General features: G+C 44.6%; 1 protein-coding gene across 9 annotated transcripts in view; it reads left to right on the top strand.

Annotated features, from left to right (window-relative positions):
* The window catches only part of FARP1 (FERM, ARH/RhoGEF and pleckstrin domain protein 1), a 227,148-nt gene that overhangs the window by 163,542 nt on the left and 41,356 nt on the right, over positions 1–22,250 (top strand). For 8 of the 9 annotated variants that reach the window (XR_006414629.1, XM_044429479.1, XM_044429478.1 and 5 more), the window contains exons 14-15: positions 15,096–15,286; positions 17,220–17,309. Coding sequence is in view for 8 of the 9 variants with exons in the window: in XM_044429479.1 (XP_044285414.1) it covers positions 15,096–15,286; positions 17,220–17,309 (281 nt within the window). In the remaining variant the exon portion in view is untranslated. The remainder of the gene's footprint in view (positions 1–15,095; positions 15,287–17,219; positions 17,310–22,250) is intronic. The other variant, XM_044429477.1, reaches the window with a different exon arrangement.

Below are 22,250 nucleotides of genomic sequence, written 5' to 3'. Positions count from 1 at the left end.
CTTAACTGATCCTACTTGACAGTTTGCTGTTATTTTGTCAATATTAATAGTGGGGCCCTTAGATGAAAAAAGCTAGAGCACCAGCTGGCTGGTTGGAAGGGCATCGGCATGTTCAGTTTAGCACTCTCCCTGCCCCCAACTGCTCAGCATTTCTGCTGATGTTAGTTAAGAAAGGGCTCTGTGACATGCACTGCAGACCGCTCTTGCACGCTTGCTCAGTCGGGTCAGGTAGCATATCTACCTGGGTGTGGACTTTCCTAATGAGCATTCCCTCTAATAGTCTGGTAAATGCAGAATGTTGATCTCTAAACAAAAAAAGTACAGAAGGAATTAGCAAAAAGGCTTAAGTGAAAGCCTGTCTTTCTCACAAAGCTTTCTTGAAGTGGAAAAGGCTGTAAGGTATGCCTGTTACCTGCCCACTCTCTTTTACTACTCTCACAAAAGTTATTGAACTAGAATGGAGGTAGCAATGACACTCAGAGGGGTGTATTAGAATTACATAATGGGGAGAAGATGTTTGCTGAAGACAATTGATTCTAACCATTTTTTTAATCCACATGAAAGCAGATGGACTTTAAAGCAGAAAGGTTCCATATTTTAATTGTTTTAGATATTTAAAGAATGAAATAGAGAAACGTTCATAACTTATTTTGATGTTTTGAATCGAGAGATGTGATGTGGTAAATCCAAGGGTGTAGATATTTGAAACATACTTAATCAGTATTGCCTAGAGCTGCTAAGTATTTCTTATATTCTTGGAACAGGATGGACTAAGGATGGGCAAGTTATTTGCACTAAAGACTGCATCAGAAATGTTTACTATTGCATAAGCAAGCATATCCCTGTAACTATGAGGGCTAAAAACCAGCTTTCTCTTTCACAGGAGTTGGGATTTTCAGGTTTATAAGAAAACCCAAAGGGATTAGTGTTGCAGTTTCTGAAAGGCATTTGCTTCATGTTCCCCACCCCTCTGGGAGATTTACATAGACAGTGGAAGAGTCAACCTGCCCAGATTTAATCTGGTCTCCACCCCACCCCACCCACCCCACCCCACCCCCACTAATATCTATTGTGCTAATGCATGTTTCCATGCTGGTATAAATGTAAAGCATTGTTTAGATAGCAGACAGGATACTAAGTAATCAGATCTGTGGCTCTGAGGTTAGCAGCATGGGCTTAAAGAATAAACTGCATGTTTTGTTTCATTTTGTGTTGAGAAGCAGGTGATTTGTTTTTTGCGTTTAAATTAGTTTGTTAAATCATTGCCTTTAACTTATGAATGTTTAATTTAAAGAGTAGATGAACAGAAACCCACTTCAGAAAGGATAGATAGAATGTATATAGTTTGTCCTTAATAGGTGCATTTGCTGGTTTATGGTGATGGTGACATAGTATAAATAATGTTGCAGAGTAAAGTATTAGCCTTTTTATGATTCATATAAGTGCTAGTTACTTCAGTGTTTTTCTAAGCACTCTCAAGTAGATTATATAGTAATTTTCTTCTTAGAAAAAGCAGCTTAATTTTATAATGAGGTAGAAGGGGTCACTAATCTGTGACACGTATACGTTGTGGTTAAAATGAGCTGAATGGAGAATGTGCATAAGCACCAGCCCTAGTACACTTTCACCAAACATTAAAGAGAATATACAAAAATCAGCATAAATGAATTTTTATCAATTACCTAGCCTATGTGCATAGAGTGCAAATATTGTGTGGGACGTGCAGAGCCTAACAGAATAAATAGGGTATTTTGTATAATTTCCAGTTTCTATGCATATTTTCTGCTTGGGTCTGCATTGAATACATATGTGAAATAGATTATCAGAACATCATTTAGAAGTTATGCATGCTGACCAGGCAACATGCAGTGTCCTCCCTATGATCGATCAGAATGGGCACACAGTCCCCATCTCCATGCACTGTGTTCAAGTTTTTATGCACATTTTCCATTAAACTGTAAGTTTTCCAGCATATGTGCACACATACTATTTTCCCCTTCACACATTCTGTCATCAAGGCCTTTTAAACCCTCTACTCCAGTCAGTGCAGTTCATAGTTTTATTTGGTGGGGGTTTGGACCCAATGGCCTTCATGGCCCTTTTCAACTCTCCTATGATCTATTCTTTTTCTTGGATATCTGACATGGTAGTTAGGGTCTAGGATCTAGATTACAGGTAAGCACCACTTTATGCATTTTATTGAGTAATTATATTCTCAGAAACAAACTGTTCTCTGAGGTTTCTGTGATTCAAAGATAAGGATTATGTTCAGGACAACTGAACCATCATTTGAAACATTCTAGAGCTAACCAGAATTTTAGGTGGGAGCCCAACACACCTCCAGGTGTGATCCCAGTTGCCTGTAAGATCCTTTTGGTCCACTTCAGTATCTAGCAGTATTTGTAATGTTTTTTCTCCTTGTAGCAAAACGTACATATGCCTAAAGCTCCTACTGTCACTTCCTTGGACACTGAACAGAGATCTTTACTCATTCCCTTTCTCATTCACTTTCCTGCATTCTCTGAGATTCCTTTCTTTTACTTCACTCTTTGGAGAGCATGACCTCCAAGGTCTTCTTCAAAGATTGTACCTGCCGTAGCAGAAGGATACTGCAACTACCTTATTAGCTTTTGGGAGACGTACAAGGTGGGCTCCTTTATCCATCATGAGGCCTTTACAAACCAGATCAGTGGGAACAGAATGACATGCCTCCATGCCCTGTTGTAGAAAGATATGGCCACACTGAACTGGCCTCTGCATACTGTTTTCGTTTTCATTTGCAAGAAACCTGCTCTGGCCCTTTTTCAGCTTCTTCTAGCACACCACGTAATGGAAAAGCACTTCAGAGTAACCAGTCCCAGCAATACTGAAAGCTTCAGCTGTGCTCTCAGACCAACAGCTCAGAACTGGCTTTTCAGTATTGTTAGTTGGATCCTGACAGATCAAGCAGACCAGTTCTTGAAACAATTATTCCATTAGCCTCAGGCTCTGGAAAACAGCTCAAACAATACAAGCTGATATCTCCAAATCATCTACTCTTGGTACAGATGGCACCTCAAGTACTCATACAATCATCAGGACCAATTTTAGAGAAACTGCATCCTCCATGGGACTGTCACTCCCCGACCTTTATCTAGTGCCCGAGTTCTTCTTCGTGGTCTCTGTGCAATCACGCCAATGGGCTTGCCGCAGAGCACAAGGCCTTGATCGGATTAGATTTCCAAAGTTTGGGGCCATGGAGTGGGTGGGAGCCCGCCTCGCCCCCTGCACAGGTAGCATAGAGTGAGGTTCCCACCCAGACACTCAGTTCCTTTTCGACCGTGCTTTAAGTTGCTTTGGATTGGACCTCCGCTCATAAAACTCACCTGGTTTGCCATTTTCCCTTTTTCTCTTCCTCTTCGCTATTTAAAAAAAAAAAAAAAGCATTTTCTCCCTGCTCATCCTTTTCTCATCTAGAGAGAGAAGCCCACTGCCTCTGTCTCCCCTTCCCTAGTGAAACCTCTCTGGTCTCTCTCTTACCCTCTGCCACGTGCGCTCCCATTTGAGCCATATGGCCAACTCTTCCTCTCGCCACTGCACCTCCTGCGCAGCCTGAATGGCCACCAACAACGGGCCCTCCAAGTGCGTCCTCTGCCTAGGAGACTTGCCCTCACTGGCAGGCCTTTAAGAAGCAAACTCGCCGGCAGAGGGCAACTCGCCTCCAGCAGGCAGAGGGCCCTTCCATAGGGCCTGCCCTGTCAACCCCTCTGAGGGCAACAACCCCCCTGCCGAAGGCACATCCAAGCTCCGTAGGGCTAGAAAACGGGTGGCCTTCCCAGTGAGGGCCCCTCACCACCGTGGTCCCCATGAGGAGGAAGAAGCGCTGCTCTGCGAAAGATCCCACTCTCCCCAGCAACTGAGGCGGCCATGGACCGGCCGCAGTCCCTGGACTCTGGGGTCCTGCTGAACGCAACCCCCACAGTCCCGGTCCTGGACTACTCGGATGCTACCGCAGCAGCCAGAAGCCTGCCTGGGCCCAAGATCCCGCCAGCATGCAGCCCATCTGCCATACCAGCAGCAGAGGCCACCATCCAGGCCCTCGGGGGACCGCCAGCTGCTGACGACACCCACAGGCGACACCACCTCACCTCGAGGCCGGCCAACACATCGCCCCCCTTCAAAATCAGGGGGGTCCTCATCATTGCACTGCGAGGTCTTCTCGCGCTCCAGCATTCCTCCATCAACCCGTGTGCAAGGAGACCATGCCCAGCTGACTTCAACTCCACCTTATCGGAGGACTGCACTCCCTGCACCTGCACTAGGTTCATGGCCCCCAGACATTGGCTGCACTGCGAATGCTGCACCAGAGCCCTACCTCTTCCTCCAACGACTCCGCTCACGATGAGTGCCACCAGCACCGCTGCCACACGCCTGCCTCCCTGCCCGAGCACAGAGTGCATGAGTGAGCGCGGGGAAGCCAGCAAGATCGCGCTGGCACCACATGGGACCCCGAGGAGCTGTCCCAGGAGCCTGTGGCAGGGACCACCACACTGTGGACCTTTGCCACCACGCCTCTTCCCACAGGGAGCCGAGCTGCGCCGCCACCCCCAGGGACCAGACCCTCACCCGCCGACGTTGCCCGCCTAGCAAGGCCTACACCAGGCCAGCTCATCAGCGTTGCCACTCCCACAGCCCTGCTGCTGCTCCACACAAACGCTCACCTGCCTTAGCTGAAATCATCAAAGCAGAAGCAGCCGATGCCAGTGTCCGCCTTCTCGGGACTCAGGTCAGAGCCGATCCCCGGACTCGGGACATTCCCCCTCCCCTGCGGCCTCCATCCACTCTCCAGATGGCCAGGGTTTAGAACAGGACTTTTCTTTCTCTCCTGCTGAAGGTTCTCTGCATGACTGAGGACCTTGGTTTTGAAACCTCCCAACCCCCCGATCCTGAGGCCGACCCGTGCTACGATGCCCTGGCCTTGGGATACCACCCCTGTGTCCATCCCCGCCCTGCCTACACTACTTCGCACGGCACAGCAGTCCTGCAAAGCCCCTGCAGGGCCCCTGGCCACCTCACGCAGTGCTGAGTCTGCTTATAGGGCGACCATCATGGCCTTTCCTCTGCTCCTCCAGCACCCCAAGCCCAACTCTCATAGTGGAGTCTATGCAGGGCACCCCAGAGGGATCAGTACACACCCTGATAGGGAAGGGCGCTTCTTAGATGCCATGGCCAAGAAAATCTACGCGGCCACCTCCCTGGGCTTCAGGGTCTCCAACTGTGGGGCCACCATGGCCAGATACCAGTTCTTCTTGTGGGAGAAGATGGGTGTCATGGTAGATCAGCTCCCTGGTCACCTCCAGGACGCAGTTCACCTCATTCACTCTGAGGCGGAGGGCCTTTCGAGGTTCCAGCTTAAGGCAGCTCAGCAGCATGCCGACTGTGCCAGCAAGGCCATGATGGGGGCAGTAGCCATCCGCTGCCACGCCTGGCTGTGTTTCGCCCCCCTGCCCCACAAAATCCGGGCCCACATCGAGGACCTGCCCTTCGATGGCGAAGTCCTCTTTAATGCACATACAGATGGGAATATGGACTCCCTCCATAAAGCACGCACCACCGCCAAACGCATGGGCAGAATTCAGTGCAAAGGAGATTGCAGGGAACTCCTGCAGCCCCCAGCTGCTGCCCCTTCCATGTGCCCCAGAGTGCCACCTGCCAACAAGAGGCGGGATTCTGAACCCCACCAGAGGCTCCCGCCAAAGTTCTTTGAGTGCTTATCTGTGCATTCACACAACCTGCCCTCTACCCTGCTGGCTATTGCATGGGCTGGGGCAGAGCACGGTCACCACTGTATCCTTCACAGGTTCCTCGGATCCCTCGCATGCCCGGTACAGCGTGGTCTTCAGGCAACTGAGGGACTGGGCGGGAGCCCCTCTCCCCAGTGCTACCTGCACAAGGGAGTGGGGTGGGCTCCCTCCCCCTCCATGGCGCCGAGGTTTGGAAAATTTATCCAATTGAGGCCTTGTGCTCTGTGGGAAGCCTATAGGTGTGAATGCACAGATGACCACTTGAAGAACAGTTACAGGTAAGCAACCTGGCTTTTGGTATCAGACAGTGAATCCAGGGAAGCCTAAGACTATTTTCAAAAAAGCTCGAGTTCCGGATTCCCTCATCAGTCACCATGGACACTTTCCCTCATGGCTGGAGAGTGCACTGTGGTCCATTTGAGATCAGAGAAGATCTGGGAAGAACCCTACTGGGAAGAACCCTACATCAACACATTCAAACTCCCAGAGTCTAGCATCAAAGGACAGCCCCTTTAAATCACCATATCACCTAATGAGGTTAGTGGTGAAGATTATTTTCTCACATATTCTTGTTAAACGGTTCTTTAAAAGACTTTTCTGACCTCTGTATGCCAACCTGCTTGCCAGTCCTGGGCAGAACTCTGTCAGTGGTACTGGCTCAATGAACATCCAAATTCTTTGCACTGCTCTTAGGTTCATCACAATGGAAGTAGCATTCTCATTATGGTTACTTAAGCATATTGAGTAAGAAAACTATGTACTCTGAGGGATGATCAACCTCTCCTAGTTTTTTATAGAGACAGAGTAATGCTGCACCAAGACCGGACCTTTCTTCCAAAGGTTTACTCATAGCTCCACCTAATTCAGGATACCACAACTTTTGTTCTTCAGCATTCATCCCTGATGGAGGTCAATCCTCATTCCCTAGCTGTCAGAAGGGCATTTTCAAATTCCTTCCATAACATATCATGGAATATTAATAATAAAATATGTATTTTAGGAATTCTGCTTATTGGTTTACCATTTCATCTACCACTTGTGACCCAAGAAAGGCCACCCAGGGTTATCTCAGTGCCTTGTCAAGGGGGTGGTTCCAGCCATGCTTCTTGCCTGTCAGCTGGCACACTTACTGGCCCCTCTGGTGCCATCGCATCCTCTGCCACTTTCTTCAGAGGGATTTTGCTTCTGCCATTGTGTAGAGCAGCCAACTGGGCTCAGCCCTCCAACCACCATCAAAAGCACTAGTGCTTGCATATCGGAGCTCATAACAGCATGGCTTTTGGCAAGGAGCTCCAGTCTTTGTTTCTGGCATGACCTCTTCCTCTGGTACGTTTCTTGCTTTTCAGTCACCAGTACGTGTGTGTCATAGAAACCATAGAGATGGACAGGTTGCTTATTTGCAACCGGGACTCTTTTCAGTTGTCATCTGTGAACTCAAACAATCCAGCCTTGCCTTGCTTCAGTTCCTTGGCTTCTAAATTTTTCTGGAACGTGGGAGGTGGGTGGGCTCCTGCCTAAATCTCAGGCCAGGTCTAAAATATTTGAAATGACTTTTCTGCACAGCATATAACCCCTGTGTGCGAGTGCACAGATGGCTACTAAAATATCCCCACAGTTACAGGTAAACCGACTGTCACCATATAGTGTATGAAGAATGACACAATCACAGTATATAATCACTCTTGGGAATAGCAAGTTAAGGAAGTGACCCATGTAGCAGATCTGTGTACTTGTTTATGGATGAAGCACCTGCCTTCTCATCATGCCCACATTTACCTAAATATGCCATCACATGAAACATCAACCCACATGAAATTATGCATTGTGTCCACCAAAGTACAAATAGTACACCAGGTCCTTTTGACTTTTAAATATGAAAATGGCAACATATTGACAATTATAATTCTCCTTGTCTGTATTCAGTCCTCTGACACAGGCTATGCACAAATGCAAATTTACCATTACACTGTGTTGTATTGCGTGTATATCCCTCCTTGTTTCCTGTTGCAATAAACTTTGATAGTCCTTATCCACCCCATTTTATCCTCACAGTAATAGCCTGGTGAAGTGGGTAAGGCTGAGAGTGAGTGGCCCAGAGTCATCCAATGAGCTTCATGGTTGAGCAGGAACTAGAACCCAGTTTTCCGACACTCTGGCCACCACACCACACTAGTTTTCTACAAAGGAAGTACTAGTAGGAAACAGTAGGAAAATTTGATAGTAGGAAAGTTTCAAAACCAAAGTCTATTTCAATTATTTTATGGAAGTAGCAGATGGCTGGACAGTATGTCTTATCCTCCTTTTGCTAGACCTTGTATGGCAAGGAATGATGCCTGTATATCCCAGAGAAAGGTACACATTTTGTATTCATGTGTATGGATAGCTGTTCATTGCCTTATTTTTAAAAGGCATTTCCTTTTAAGGTTCCCCTTAGAAATCAGTGCAATAATATGTGTAGATCAAGGTATTTTAAGTCTCAGTTCTTTGGAAAAGGTTTGTTTTCCTCCAATAGCAGCATTTTAAACTGAATTCAACATTAATCCTCTGTTCTGTATATCAAAACAAAATCCCTGCAAAGGCTAAGGGTATTTCTGATAACCTATTTTCTTGATTTTACAAAGTAAGCTGGTATAACCCCACCCCCTCTCAATTACCTCTTACTTCACTAATGAGAAAGGGGTGGGTGGTATATTGCCTCATATGCTTTATAGAAAAATCATTTGTACCTTGTATCAGTTAAAGTAGCTTCAATGCGTTACTTTTTCTCACAAGTTGAAAATAAAATCAATGTTGAAAATATATGTAGAATAGTACATAGGAGGGGCAGTGTTACTCTTACATGGAGATCAGGCAGCAGATTTTTATGGCATCTTACTGCTGTAGCCCCTGTCCCAAAATACTGATGCTACCATTCATAAATGGCATTTTAGGCAGAATTTCTAATTTAAATATTAACGCTTGGCTTGGAAAGAAAGAGTAAGGCTTGAAGCAGATCTCTATGCCAGAACTCTTGCTTCTTCAGGAAACATTTCACAATTTATTTTCTTTGCCCCCTCCCATTTGTTTGTGTGTATGGCTGATGCTGTTCTGATACTGAATTAAACCACCTACCAATACCAAGCTATATTTCTTCTGGTGTAAAACCCCCACACACATTTTAATAGATGTTTTAGCATCCAAAAATTAGAAAGGAACCCATTCAAAATTGCTGGGATTGTCATTCTCATTCTTGTCATTTGTTTAGCAATATTATAAAGAATTTTTTTACTTCACTGTATGCACTGTTTTGTTAGCATGTACCTCTATGGGAAGAAAAGGCCTTTTCCCCTCACAATTGTGTCTTTATACTTAAAGCATGGTATATCTTCTATTCCTTGCATTGTTTGCCACGCCATCCCTATATTTGCTTACTAGTGTGGGAGAAATATCCTAGCTGGAAATTGAAAGATTTCCTTTTACTGTAATCCTGTGTTCATCTACAATTCCTTTTTCACAGTTGCTTATTGCAGAGTAAGAATCATTTGAGTCACACTGATGATGTGGAAATTCTCTGCCCTTCACTTTCCAGTGAAGGGAACTCTGTGAACAATTGAATCATTTATAAAATTGTCTTTAAGCAGGATCATTGCTATCTTGGGGAAATATTAAGCCAAAATGGACAGTAGCTGTAGTAAGACCTTAGGCTGGGATGTGGAGGCAATCATATTTAGCATTAAATCAATATGCATTTGATTTAGAATAAAGTTTTTATATGAAGATGTGTATTGGGGAACTGTTCCTCACTCCTCCCCCCTCACCCAATACTCCAGTGATGGAAAGAAGAACATTTGTGATAGGAAAGACCAGCATCCCATGGTTTTAATATTCCCACCCTTATCCTGTTGTTACAGTATTTGTAGTATCCTCTCTTTTCTCCCCCTCAAAAGTACTGCTGCAGTTACTGTCCAGTTTTGCACTTGCCACTAACTGGAAGGATTACTAAAATCTAATGCCGAATTTGCTCATTGTTTGTAAGCATGTCAAGTCAAAGTTATCCATTTACCTATGTATGCATGGCATTAATTTTGTTTTTCTTTTTGTTTGATTACATGTACTGAAGGCTTTTGTCCTTTCTAACTGGTCTCTTGCTGTATAATTCTCCCTTGCTTAATTGTGTTATCCAACTGCTGGCTGAAATGCTTGATTCAGGTACAGGGGAACATGTTCATTGGTAAGATCACCATAGCTGCAAGTTCACACACTCTTGTTTCTACCACATGTATCCTTTGCAAGGCTTAAGAATCCAAGCAACCTTTGTCTCCCTTCCTCTTCTTTATCTGAGGGCAAGGTCGTCTTTATCCCTTACCTTTGCTGGAATTGAATTATTGTTTTTATCATGAATTCTTATTACACTTGAGGATGCTCACTTAGAAATAATTTACTCCATCTTACTTTTAGTAGCATATTGCCCAGCATACTTGCCCAAGAATAATCATGGCACTACATTTTACTTGGAAGTGGTGAAAAGGAAGCAGGAGTGACTTGGGCTTTCCTTTCTCCCACAGCTTCTGGGTCTCAGGAAGGATTCTCCATGGAGAGATACATGTCCTCCTGATCCAGGGGCAGAATGCATATCTGCCCTGGACACACATGTATCCATTTCCTGAAGCCTGCCTTTGCAGGAGACCAAGAAAGGAATTTGGGTGGGGGCACACACGCCAGCCATAAATCCTCTCTCTTCTATTATAATTCCTTCAGAATTCTATTTCATTAACTGGGAAAGGTTCTCTGTGAAATAAACACTTGGAATTTATTCTGATCCAACTACATTGAGATTCATTAAGAGACTATGATCATAACTTTTTGATTAGTTACAACCACCAGGGGTACCTTTTATTCACTACATCTCTATTTTTAGTGCTGGTTTTGCTGCATTAGCGCTGCATTACTCTTAGCACATTCTTACTGAATGTAACTGCTCTCCATTTGTATTCGAATATGTTATCTATTTTCAACATTAAATGTTCTTGAATTAAAAATAATTATGCTGAAGCCAAGATAACCATAGGAAGCTTTTCTGCCATCCCAGGACTGACATATCAGATTTTGATGGAAGAAAATCCAATTTTATTGATATGGTGTATGGGATGAAAAAAAACAGAGCTTGATTTTCAGGTTCTACAGCCAAATTATATGCATGACTGATAGCTAAAATTACTCTTTGCACTCTGCTTAAAAGTGTTAGAAATATGCAGTGCAGTGATTTGATTTGGAAGCATTTCCCTTTCAGATTCTATTATATACCATGTAAAATTTGAAATAACTTGTATTTAAACATGTATAAGATCCAAAGTAAGCACAATCTAGGAATGTTTAAGGTAACCTTGTTCAACTGGAATCATGCAAATTGCTGAGTTATACAAGCCTAAGGGAAATATTAACCTTATTTGAAACTTTTTTTTAATAATCTCCAAATCCTTAGGAGTGCTTTATCCACCTGGAAATCACATATTAAGTCCATAATGTAGGCTTAAAAATAATGGGATTCTTCTTCTCTAGATGAAGACCTGTTGGTTAGCCATCTGAACTTGGATTTAAATGTTAATCAATATAAAACTGAGGATCCCATAAGATCTTGCTTATGTGGGGAAATGAAGCTTGGGGAAGAGATGTTCCAGGGAACATTAACTCCTTGGCAAGGAACCTTAATTCCTTGCTTACAAGGAAAATCTTGCATTTAAATTATTTGAATGCCAAATCTGAAAATTTAGCTATTGTTCTTGGAGCCATTTGAAATGTTATTTGTTTTCTACAGGGAGATTATTGTATTGTATGAAAATAATGCCCATTGTATGGTGTATTTCCCTACCCAAAAAAAAGGAAAAAGAAGTTGTAAACATCAAATTATCCAATATGATATATGGTAATACTGTGCTTTCTAAAAGCATTCACCACTAGGTAGGAGTTGTCAAAGTTGGAGCAACGCCTGGCTGTTCCTGTTAAGCATAGGGTCTTCCTCTCACGTCTCCTAGTTGCAGGGCTTTTTTTGAATATAGCACATGGTACATGTGGAACTAAATATGGAAAGGGCCTTGTGACAGAGCAGTTGCATTGGCTTAACACACAAAGTACAAAAATATAGCAGTGCTTAAAAGACAAGCAGTGCTAATTTTAAGTTGAATCAAGATAGCGAAATAAGTTGAACTCTTTTATACATTTTAGTGTCTAGCCTTTGAACTTCAAGAGTCCTTTAAGTTCTGATTGCGTTCATCAATATGTTAACTTTATCTGAGTTTTATATTTGCTTATTCTCCCTATTCCTGATATGTTTACAAGTGATAAATATATTGAGCCTCTGGAAACACAGTTTGGATACATGTGCTGTTCACTGGGTACCCTTAATTAAATACATTCAAGAAAATTGAATCTTCTGATTTGGCTTGCTATGATTCCCCCCTCCCCCCCCAAAAAAAAAATCAGTAGAGATTGGATTCAGATAGCTAATATATACCTATCCTTAATTTAACTTCAACTACGTCTGTAAAGTGTCAGGCTCCCATGAGTGCAGGTGATTATGTGAGGCTTTACAAGCCTCTGAAACCAGGCTTCTGAATGAAGCCATTCCTGACTCATGGCAAATTCTCAGCAGCAGTTGATGACTGTGGTTTAGATAAATAAAAATGGTACTGGCCACTTATATCTGCCACTTCCTTTGATTAACTCTGGCCTGCTTGTAAAAATTATAGACTTTGGTTGAAATCCTTATGACTAAGTAGGCATTATTCACACAAAGACTCATCTTCTGTTCTGTCATGGGACAAGCACAGTGCCAGAATTTCTGTATTTTTACTTCATATTTTTAGGTTATAACATAATTCCTATAGGTCTTTTGTAAACATAGTTTACTAGTATCAGACTTAGAAAGTATAATTTCAAGTCTAAGGGTCTTTCCCATTCTTTTTTTCTTATAATTGCATTAACTTTATTATGAAATCATTGTATACAGTTGTGTAACTAGTGTCAATAAAACTGACATTTGTGTAACAAGCTTTGACTTTTCTCTCAGATTTTCCTGAGTATCTATTTAGCATGGGATTGTGGGCAAATATATTTCGTTAAGGGACACCCCCTCCCCCTTTCAGGCAAATAACTTGTTTTCTTTACATAATCATAAGGTGCAGTATTGAATAGCTTGGTGAGAATATAAAATTGAGTTTGGTGCTGATAAAGATAATGGGGTAAATATGAATCCCACTGAGGTAACTTAGATTGATACATATAAGGTCTTACTGAAAAATAAATATAACTCACACTCTTTGTGTAGATGTTCAGTAGTATGCCACATTTCACTTGTGTTTCCAAGATCATTTGCTGATGAAACTTATAAACGTGTTTGCAAGAAAAGAACCTTCCATTTTAAGCAAGTAGCACTGCAGGCAGGCATGCCCAGTGCATTTTAACTCTGGATATTGTTAGTTGAATTCACTGGCAGAAAATGCATTCTTCAGAATTAATCATTTTGGAACATAAGAAAAAGCACAGGGTAAAAATATATATAGCTGGAAATATATAGAGCACATAGACTTAATTGCAGTTTTCATTACAAAAACACAGCTGTAGGTTTTTATGTTCTGCTTTTTCAGTGTCAGTAACTATCTTCTAGGAAAGGGGGACAGAGTTGAAAGCAATTCTCATCACTGTATTTCACACGAAGTACTTGGTGGCTGTTGTACACTTGTTTTATGAATTGAACGAGCCTTGATAATTGTGAATGTTTGAAGTTGTCCTATTACATGCTTTTAAAATAACTCATTTTATGTGGATGTAATGCTAGCATTTGCACCCCAAACAATCAGAGGAGCATGGAGGTACTCAACAAGGTACACTGTACTTACTTCTGTTGTATGTAGCCAGAAGGCCTAAGTAGTTTCTTCCCTTCGTTCTAGATGTGGCTTCTACATAGCTCCCTTAGACTCTGTTCTTTCTAATGTCTTTCTTTAGCACCCTGGGAAAACTGTCTTAATGAGTTGCAATTCTGGAGTTTAAGTTTGTAGGAGGGTGAAAAAAAACCAGCTCAGTAATAATATGGTAATTCTTTTTGCTTTGACACTTATTATGTATTAAAAATTAACCGTTTTGGCAGAAGTCCTCTTTGGACATTATTCCTCCCTCCCACACAACTTTAAGCAGGGTAAGCAAGTGGTTCTTCCCTACCTTTCTCACAATGCATAGAAAGTGAAATAATCCATATTATCTGAATATGAGATTTTCTTAACCAACTGAAACCTTCCCCATCTTTTCCAGGGATAGATCAGGTGGTGAGGGAGATCCAGCACTGCCAAAAAAAGGAAAGCAGATGTGGGGAAGTAGGGCCACGAGGAAAGGCGAAAGTCTTGTGACTGTTTGCCTGGCTTTCAATGCATAGCAGTGTTGGGGTGGGAGTGGAGTAAAGTCCAAACAGGGACACAGTCTCTGTTCCTTTGAGGACTGTATATTGGGCATTAATATTAACCGATGGAAATGTTGCACCTTTTTGAATCCATTTACTAAAGTTACTATTTTGAACTGACTGCAGCATCTTGTGGTCCAGTATAGATGCAGTCTTAAACCATGATTTAGTGTTATATAGTTGTGAGCCTGGAGCTCTTGTGCACCTTCTTCCTCTTCCCTCTTTTGTACCAGAAAGGAGGGAGCTTAAAGCTTCTGGTCATGAGTTTTCCATTAACTCCAAATACACAAAAGTTTGGTTGCTACTAACCACAGCTAATTACCCAACCAGGATCTCAAAGGGCAGTTTGAGCCTAATTTGTGGTTAGAATATTCACACATAGTAGGAAACACTGGTTTATTCAAAATTGCAAGAAGCAGAAGCATCAATCCTTTCTGTTGTGCCTGGAAGAGGGAAAAGGGAGAAAGGAAAGACCATAGTTTGTTGTGATATCTGAACTGTCCTGTGTCTACCACGAAGTATTTGTTGAGTAAGACCTCATACATTCACCATAGCTGTTATGCAATATTGTCTAAAGCTGTCTTGACTCAATCCATCAATTGTGAGAAAGGCAGCCACTGATGAAACAAGCAGACAGCTTTTTCCCCATTGCCATATGCAGTGTGGATCTTATTCAGTCTAGTTCTTTATGCACATAAATGTTTATTCAAAATAGGTTTTCAGAGAAATTGTCTCAAAACAAATTGTCTTAACCCTTTTAAGTGGTCATGGCTCCATTGAACTTGATGGAGCCATGTCCAGTTGAATAGGATGAACATCTTGGCAGGTAACTTTCATATATGGCAAGAGTAATATTTCTGAATTTCACTTTGTTGTTCCTTCAGCAGGTTCTCTTGCTGGCAGCCCTCATCTTTCAGAACTCTCAATCAATTCCCAAGGTGGACCAGGCATGGCAAATACAACCTTATCTCCTAACTTGAGTCCCGATAACAGGCAAGCTTCTCCATTGGTCAGTCCTGTGCTGAATGAACAAACTGGTGTTCGAACTGATGATGAAGAAGAGGTCAGGAAAAAGGTACTGGTTATGATAATGCATAGATTATCTAGGATTTGAACTCTAGTGATTATTTTTCTTCTGCTACACTCAGTTGAACCCCCATGGGTTACTAGGAACTCCATATAGAAACAGAGTGATTCAGAAGGGGCCTCCTGGGCCATCTAGTCTGATCCCCAGCCAGCTCCACTCATGACATGCCTACCATGATAGATCGGACACATACGGCCCTTTCATTACATTTGGACAGAAGAACCTTTTTTGATGTTGCAGGCTGCATCCCTTTGGGAGTAAGTTTAGAAACATAGAAAACATAGAAACATAGAAAACAGAGCGAGTCAGAAGGGGTCTCCCGGGCCATTTAGTCTGACCTCTGGCACCAGCCGGCTCCGCTCATGACATGCCCACCATGTGGACATCCAGCCTATCCTTGAACACCCGCACCCCTCAACGACCTCTCGTGGAAGCCCATTCCACACCCTCGGGGTCCTGACTGTCAGGAAGTGCTTCCTGGCATCCAAACGGAACCTTGGCTCCCTGAGCTTTGCTCCATTGGAGTGTGTTCTGTTTTGGTGGATGCAAGTTAGCCTGGATGGGAAGAAAACCAATAGTGGGTGGTCACTCCATTTTCTGTCCCTAAAAGTCTTTTCTGGGTCTCACTTCCTTTCTCCACCACTCCCTTTCTCATTCCCACCCCTGTTCTTGCCTCCACCTAGGGCTATGCTAAGGGAGGGACATTCCTGAGATGATCCCTTCTATAGAGCTTTGGAAGTTAGGCCAAGGGCGGCATGGTGATGATGGTCTGTGCTACTTTGTGCACAGAGTGTTGCTTTTGCTTTACTTTAAAGCATCGGGTTGTGGGGATGAGAGCTGAATTAGAATGTGCTGCTGCTGCTGCCTGTCAAGCTTTTGTCACTGTGAACAATGATCCACAAGCAGCGGATGCTGTATCTGCCTCAGATCTTTTGTCTGTGGCACTGCTGCTTTCCTCGGAGCTGGGCTGAACTTGATAGCAGGTATTTATTTATATATTTAATGCTTTTCTGTCCCATCCTATTACAAAAAGTCACAGGATGGGTCATACAAAATCAAATGAAAATAAAAAAGCACATCATCACATTCTCTATAAAATGCCAATTAAAATAGCAATTGATCCTTAAAATATTTGGGAAATTAAGAAAGGTTAATTGGTGTTGGGGCCAGGTGTACCTCTCTGGGGACCATATTTCACTGCTGGGGCACCACTGCAGAGAAGGCCCTTCTCCAGGTAGCCATTTTCCTAATCTCCTTCAAGGAGGGCTCCCAAAGAAAGACCTCCAACACAGATATTAAGGGGTGGGCAGGCACATAGGAGGATTCTTCCTCTGATTGTTTGATGCTGAACTGCACACTCAACAGGACCTTGTGCTACCACTCTTGTTGGACTGCACTGTTCTGACCAAACATGTAGATTCATATTATGAAAGCACCATATATAAAGCTCCCTGGATGTAGAGGTCTAACTTGCCAGCAAACAGGATTCAGTTTGGTACCCATTTCCCTAATAGCTGTTTTCTAGATTTACTTGTTATCATTTGTATCACAGAGGCAGCTCAGCTGGCCTTGTTTAAGGTTAGAAGCTTATAAGATCTTGATCTGCTTGTAAGATGCAGGAAAAGACTGGCTTTTGGCAGGAAATAGTTTTTAAAAGAACTGTCACTCAGAGAAGTCCATCACAGTCACTTCTCCCACCCTGGCTGGCATGGGCCAACAGGGCTTCTGCAAACAGTTCACCTTTCACATGCCCACAACCCCAGCAAAGACTGAGGAGATGAAGTAACTACTGATTCATCAATATTAGACAAGGTTTTTTAAAATTCTCTAGAACTTTGCAAGCACTAGCTCTTAATAGTAAAGTGAAAGTTTGCCCATTGACTAAATATCAACACAGGTTTCTCTTTCTTGTCATTTTCAGAGGTTTCCAACTGACAAAGCATACTTCATTGCTAAAGAAGTTTCTACCACAGAACGAACTTACTTGAAAGATCTTGAAGTAATCACATCGGTATGTTTGTTTTTCAGTTACACACCGAATAGTAGTTGGTTGTGTAGTAGCTCCTTTCACTTACAATAAATGTGGCACTCTGGGTACTACGATAAGGTAAGAATTGCAGTTCCCTTAGCAGAAGGAAGACAGATTTTTTGAGGGGAAGGAACATACTTTCTACAAATGGACTGCTTTAATTTCTGTCCATTCTTCTTTGTGGTCTCTGTGTATCACACATGCCGTGCTTGGTCACTGCTATGCTAGCTCAGTTCAGCATATACCGCTAGCTAGATCAGCATATACTTGAAGGTGGGAAACACTTTGCACCAACATGCATTACCTTACATTTGCTTATACTGAACTGCATTTGCTATTTTGATGCCAATTTCCTCATCTTGGAGACATCCCTTTGGAGTGCCTCACAATCCCTTTTGGTTTTAATTATTCTAAATAGTTTGGTGTCATCTGCATACTTGGCCACTTCACTACTTACTTCTAATTCCAGATGATGTATGAAAAGGTTGGAAAGCATTGGGTCTAATACAGAATCCTGTGGGACTCCACTGGTTGCATCTCTCCACTGGAAGAAATTGCTATTTATTCCAACCCTCTGCCTTCTTTTTGTTAACCAGTTAGTGATCCATAAGAGGACCCCTCTTTTTTTTAATTCCGTGACAATTTAGGAACTTTTGGTGAGGGAGTTCATCAAAAACCCTTTGGAAAGCCAAGTAAACAATGTCTACTGGATCATCCCTGTCTGTTCGCCTATTGATACTTTCAACGAATTCCAATAGGTTAGTGAGATAAGACTTCCCCTTGTGGAAGCCATCCTGATTTTTTTTCAACATGGCTTGTCCCTCTATTTGCTTATTGATTCTATCTTTAATAATGCTTCCCAGCAGTTTACCTAGAACAGATGTTAAACTAACTGACCTATAACTTCCCATATCCCTCCTGGATCCCACTTATAGAATTGTTGCTACATTGGCCATTCTCCAATCTTCTGGCACAGGGGCTGATTTTAAGGACATATTAAAAACTTTGGTAAGAAGGTCTGCAATTTCATGTTTTGAGTTCTTTGAAAACTCTAGGATGAATACCATCCAGATTTGCTGACTCTCAATTTGTCAATAAGGTCGAGATTTTCATCTTTTGTGTCTGCTATCTGCCTTGATTCCTCAGACTCCCTTCACTGCAGAAGCTCAGGAACAGGCACCTCTGCCCTGCATCCTCTGCTGTGAAGACTGATAAAAGAAATACATTCAGCTTCTCTGCAATCTCTTCTCTCCTCATCCGCTCTTAGGGCTCCTTTAATTCCATTATTGTCCAACTGGTTCTTTAGCTACTTTCATTATCTTGATACATTTAAAGAATTCTTTATTATTGGCATTGATATTCTTAGTGGTATGCTCTTCAAACTGTTTCCTTGCTTCTCTGATTGCTTCTATTTTCCTTATGCAAGCTTGTGGTCCCTTTTTTTCATTTGGGCAAGACTTCCATTTTTTGAAGTAAGTAAAAATACTAACATAAATGATACATTGGCTCAGTGCTTTCTCCCAACTTCAAGAGTGATGTGTGAGCCAGAGCCCTGTTCTTGATCTCACAACATACACCTTACAGCGCCTCACTGTGAACTGTTCTCTCAGCTGGGCCACATAGTAGGTATCAATATTCATTGACAACAGTGGTAAACAGCTTTTAAATGAAGTGGAACTTAAGGTACCTCAATACTAATAAATAGTTATGGCTTCCAGAATCCCACAAACATAGTTTAAATCTGCGTTGGGAAACCAACAGCTCTTCCAGTGTAACTGAATTCCAGTTCCCATAGTCCCTGACTATGGGGCACATGAGAATTGTAGTTCTTTGTGGTCTCTGTGCATTATACATGTGGGCTTTCATGCCAGTTCAAGTTTTATATTACAAAGAAACTTCTACAGCTTAGTGTCACAGAGAGGGTGGTAGCCCTCTGCCCCTTCTGGTTCCCAGTTATAAAGGGGGGCCGGGGGATCCTGTCTAGCCCCTCAGTTTCCTTTTGACCTTACATCGCCTGGAGGACCCCCCCCCCCCGGCGCACTTGAAAGTACTACCTTTGTTTTCATTCCTTTATTTTTGTTTGCCTTTTCCTCCAGTTTTCCTTAAAATAAGAAAGAAAGATCCATTTCTCCACTTCTTTCCCCCCAGATTGCTAGTTTCCTTTTTTCCCTCAGTGGCCTCCGACCTGGCCTTCTGCAGCTGCACCTCGCATTCAGCCTGCCTGCCCTCAGCAGACAGCCGCTCTTTCTGCCTACTCTGCCTTGGCAGGGGACATGCTGTCAAGACTTAACTGCGCTGCCAGGCCTTCAAAAAACAGACATGCCAGCAGCTGCCTGACCACCTGAAATTGGCCCCTCTGCATGGCCCACTCATCCAAGCTGTATGCGGAGGGGCCCTCCACGTCTGTGGGCGGCAAGAGCACGAGGCCAGGGAAGAGGCCTGGAAAAATGCCCACTGGCTCAAACAAAGAGGGACCAGCTGGGGTCAAGACTGCTGCCCCTCATAAGAAAAGGCGCCGCATGACCCCTCGCCCGCCCACTTTGTCGGCAACCAGCTCCCCAGCTCTGGCAGCCACCCACCTACACTGGACCCCAGAATCCTTCTGACCAGTACCCCATCATTCCCAGGATTGAAACACCAGGCCCCTGCACCTGCCCCCGGACTAGATACTCTTCCCTTGTGTGCTGCTAACATCCACAACCTCTAGGCAGCATGCCCTTATTCCACCACGTGAGCCCACCCACTTTGCTCTCCAGCCAGGGGACACCGGGACTCACCCCGCTCAACCCTTCTCGACTAGGGCAGCAATTCCACATTGTCCCCAGCTTCCACCTGCCTGGAAAAACTGCTGGATCTCTCCAGCCACTCAGCCGGCTTGCCTGCCACTCTCATCTCCCACTGAAGAGTCCACCACAGGGCAGTGGATGACTCCGATGCTGCAGTGCTTATGCTGTGATGATAGCCACCACTGGGATCCTGCCAGTCTCACCCCATGCCAGCCACGCACTGACGCTGAGCGCACCTGCCGCAGACCACCCAACTTCTCTGATGCCCACTGCTGCCCTCATGCCTGAAGACTGACCTGCTGCATGCCGTGCACACCACTTGCACCCTCCTGTTGGATCTGGGGCTCCTGATCAGTCACAACGAGCCTGCCCTCTCCCCCCCGTCCATCCTGCTCGCAGGGGCTCACCTGGACTCTGCAGCCCCCGAAGTGTTTCTCCCACAGCTGAGAGCAGAGAGCCTCAGGGCACTGGCCCTGTCCAGCAGGACTGTGACCCACTCAGCAGCACACACCATCCAGGGGCTCCCGGGCCTCATGGCCACCACGGTGCCTGCAGTGTGCTTTGCCCACCTCCCCATGAGATCCCTCCCGCTCTGGGTCTGCAGACGAGGATCCCCACACCCCCATGCTGTCACCCCCACCACCAGTCAGGCCCACCATGCACAACCTCACAACTGGGGTTCACTGCACCCTGCCCGAACCCACAGTGACTGTCACTACAGATACCTCAAACACAAGCTGTGGCACACACTGTGGTGCACCGGGCCTATGGGACTGCCACCAGGCACAGCTGCACATCAGCCTCCTGGAGATGTTAGCCATGCACAAAGCCCTGGTCTCCTTTCAGGACACCCTGAGAGGCCACCATGTACAATCATGATGAACAACACCACTGTAATGTACTACCCGAACAAGCAGGGCAGCACACGATCCTCCCCATCACTGCCCTGACATTCACCATCTGTGTGTAGTGAGGGAGGTCTCCATCATGGCCACCCAAGTGGTAGGCCAGTTCAACACCCTGGCTGACACCCTGAGCTGAGCCGCCTCGGCAGCACACCAGTTGGAGCTCAACAGCACAGTCCCCTGGGACCTGTGCGACAGGTGGGGCACGCCCAAGATGGACCTGTTTTCCAAGCCCCAAAACTCCAAATGCTATGTCTTCTGCTCCAAGGCACGATGAGGGACTGGCTCCCTTGGGGACGCATTCCTCCTGAAATGGGAGGGGGCCCTGTTCTGTACCTTCCTTTTCCCCTGCTCACCAAGGTGGTCTCCAAAATCCAGAGGGACAGGATGAACTGTGTCCTCATAATCCCATAATGGCCCAAGCAACTGCGCTCCCACTCCTCCTGTACTTCAGGACCTTCCTTCATCTAGTGCTCCACCACAACATGCTCTTGCAGGACAGCGGTCATGTGCTTCACCCCAATGTCAGGAGTCTCAGCCTGACTGCCTGGAGAATCAACAGGTGATGGACCCCTACCTGTCACTCCCACCAGCCATCTCCTCCATCCTGCAGGCTGCCCTTAGGCCCTCCACTTGCGAGGCCTACCTGGTCAGATGGTGAGCCTTCATGACCGTCACCAGGTTGATGGGGCCTGAACCTTCCAAGACATCCTTAGAGCTTGTCTCACCTACCTACAAACCTGCTTTAGTGCAGATTTCGTCCCATCCCCACTGCAGGTGCACCTGGTGGCTATCTCACATTTCCACACCCCAATTCAAGGGTCCTTGGTTTTCATACACACCCTGGCTCACAGGTACCTACATGGGCTACAAAACATTGCCCACCAGCCCACCCTTGCAGACCATCATGGAGCCTCTCGGTGGTCCTTCAGTCCCTCACCAAAAGGCCATTTGAACCTATGGTGACGATGGACCTATGACTCCTATCATGGAAGATGATGTTCCTGGTGGCCATCATGTCTGCCCACCACACCAGTGAGCTATTGGTGCTGCAAATTGATGAGCCCTACCTGACCTTCCACAGGGACAAGGTCATGGACCATTATGACCCGCAGTTCAAACTCAAGGTTACTCTGCCTTCTTCATCAACCAGAACATTGTCCTCCTGGCCTTCTTTCCTAAGCCCATCGAGGCCACAGTATACCTGCTTAATGCCTGCAGGGCCCTTGCAT

This window comes from Varanus komodoensis, unplaced genomic scaffold (genome assembly GCF_004798865.1).
Source record: "Varanus komodoensis strain SLA01 unplaced genomic scaffold, ASM479886v1 scaffold2, whole genome shotgun sequence".
NCBI classification, from domain to species: domain Eukaryota; kingdom Metazoa; phylum Chordata; class Lepidosauria; order Squamata; family Varanidae; genus Varanus; species Varanus komodoensis.
Note: the sequence above shows the minus strand (reverse complement) of the source record. Positions and strands in the feature narration are given on the sequence as shown.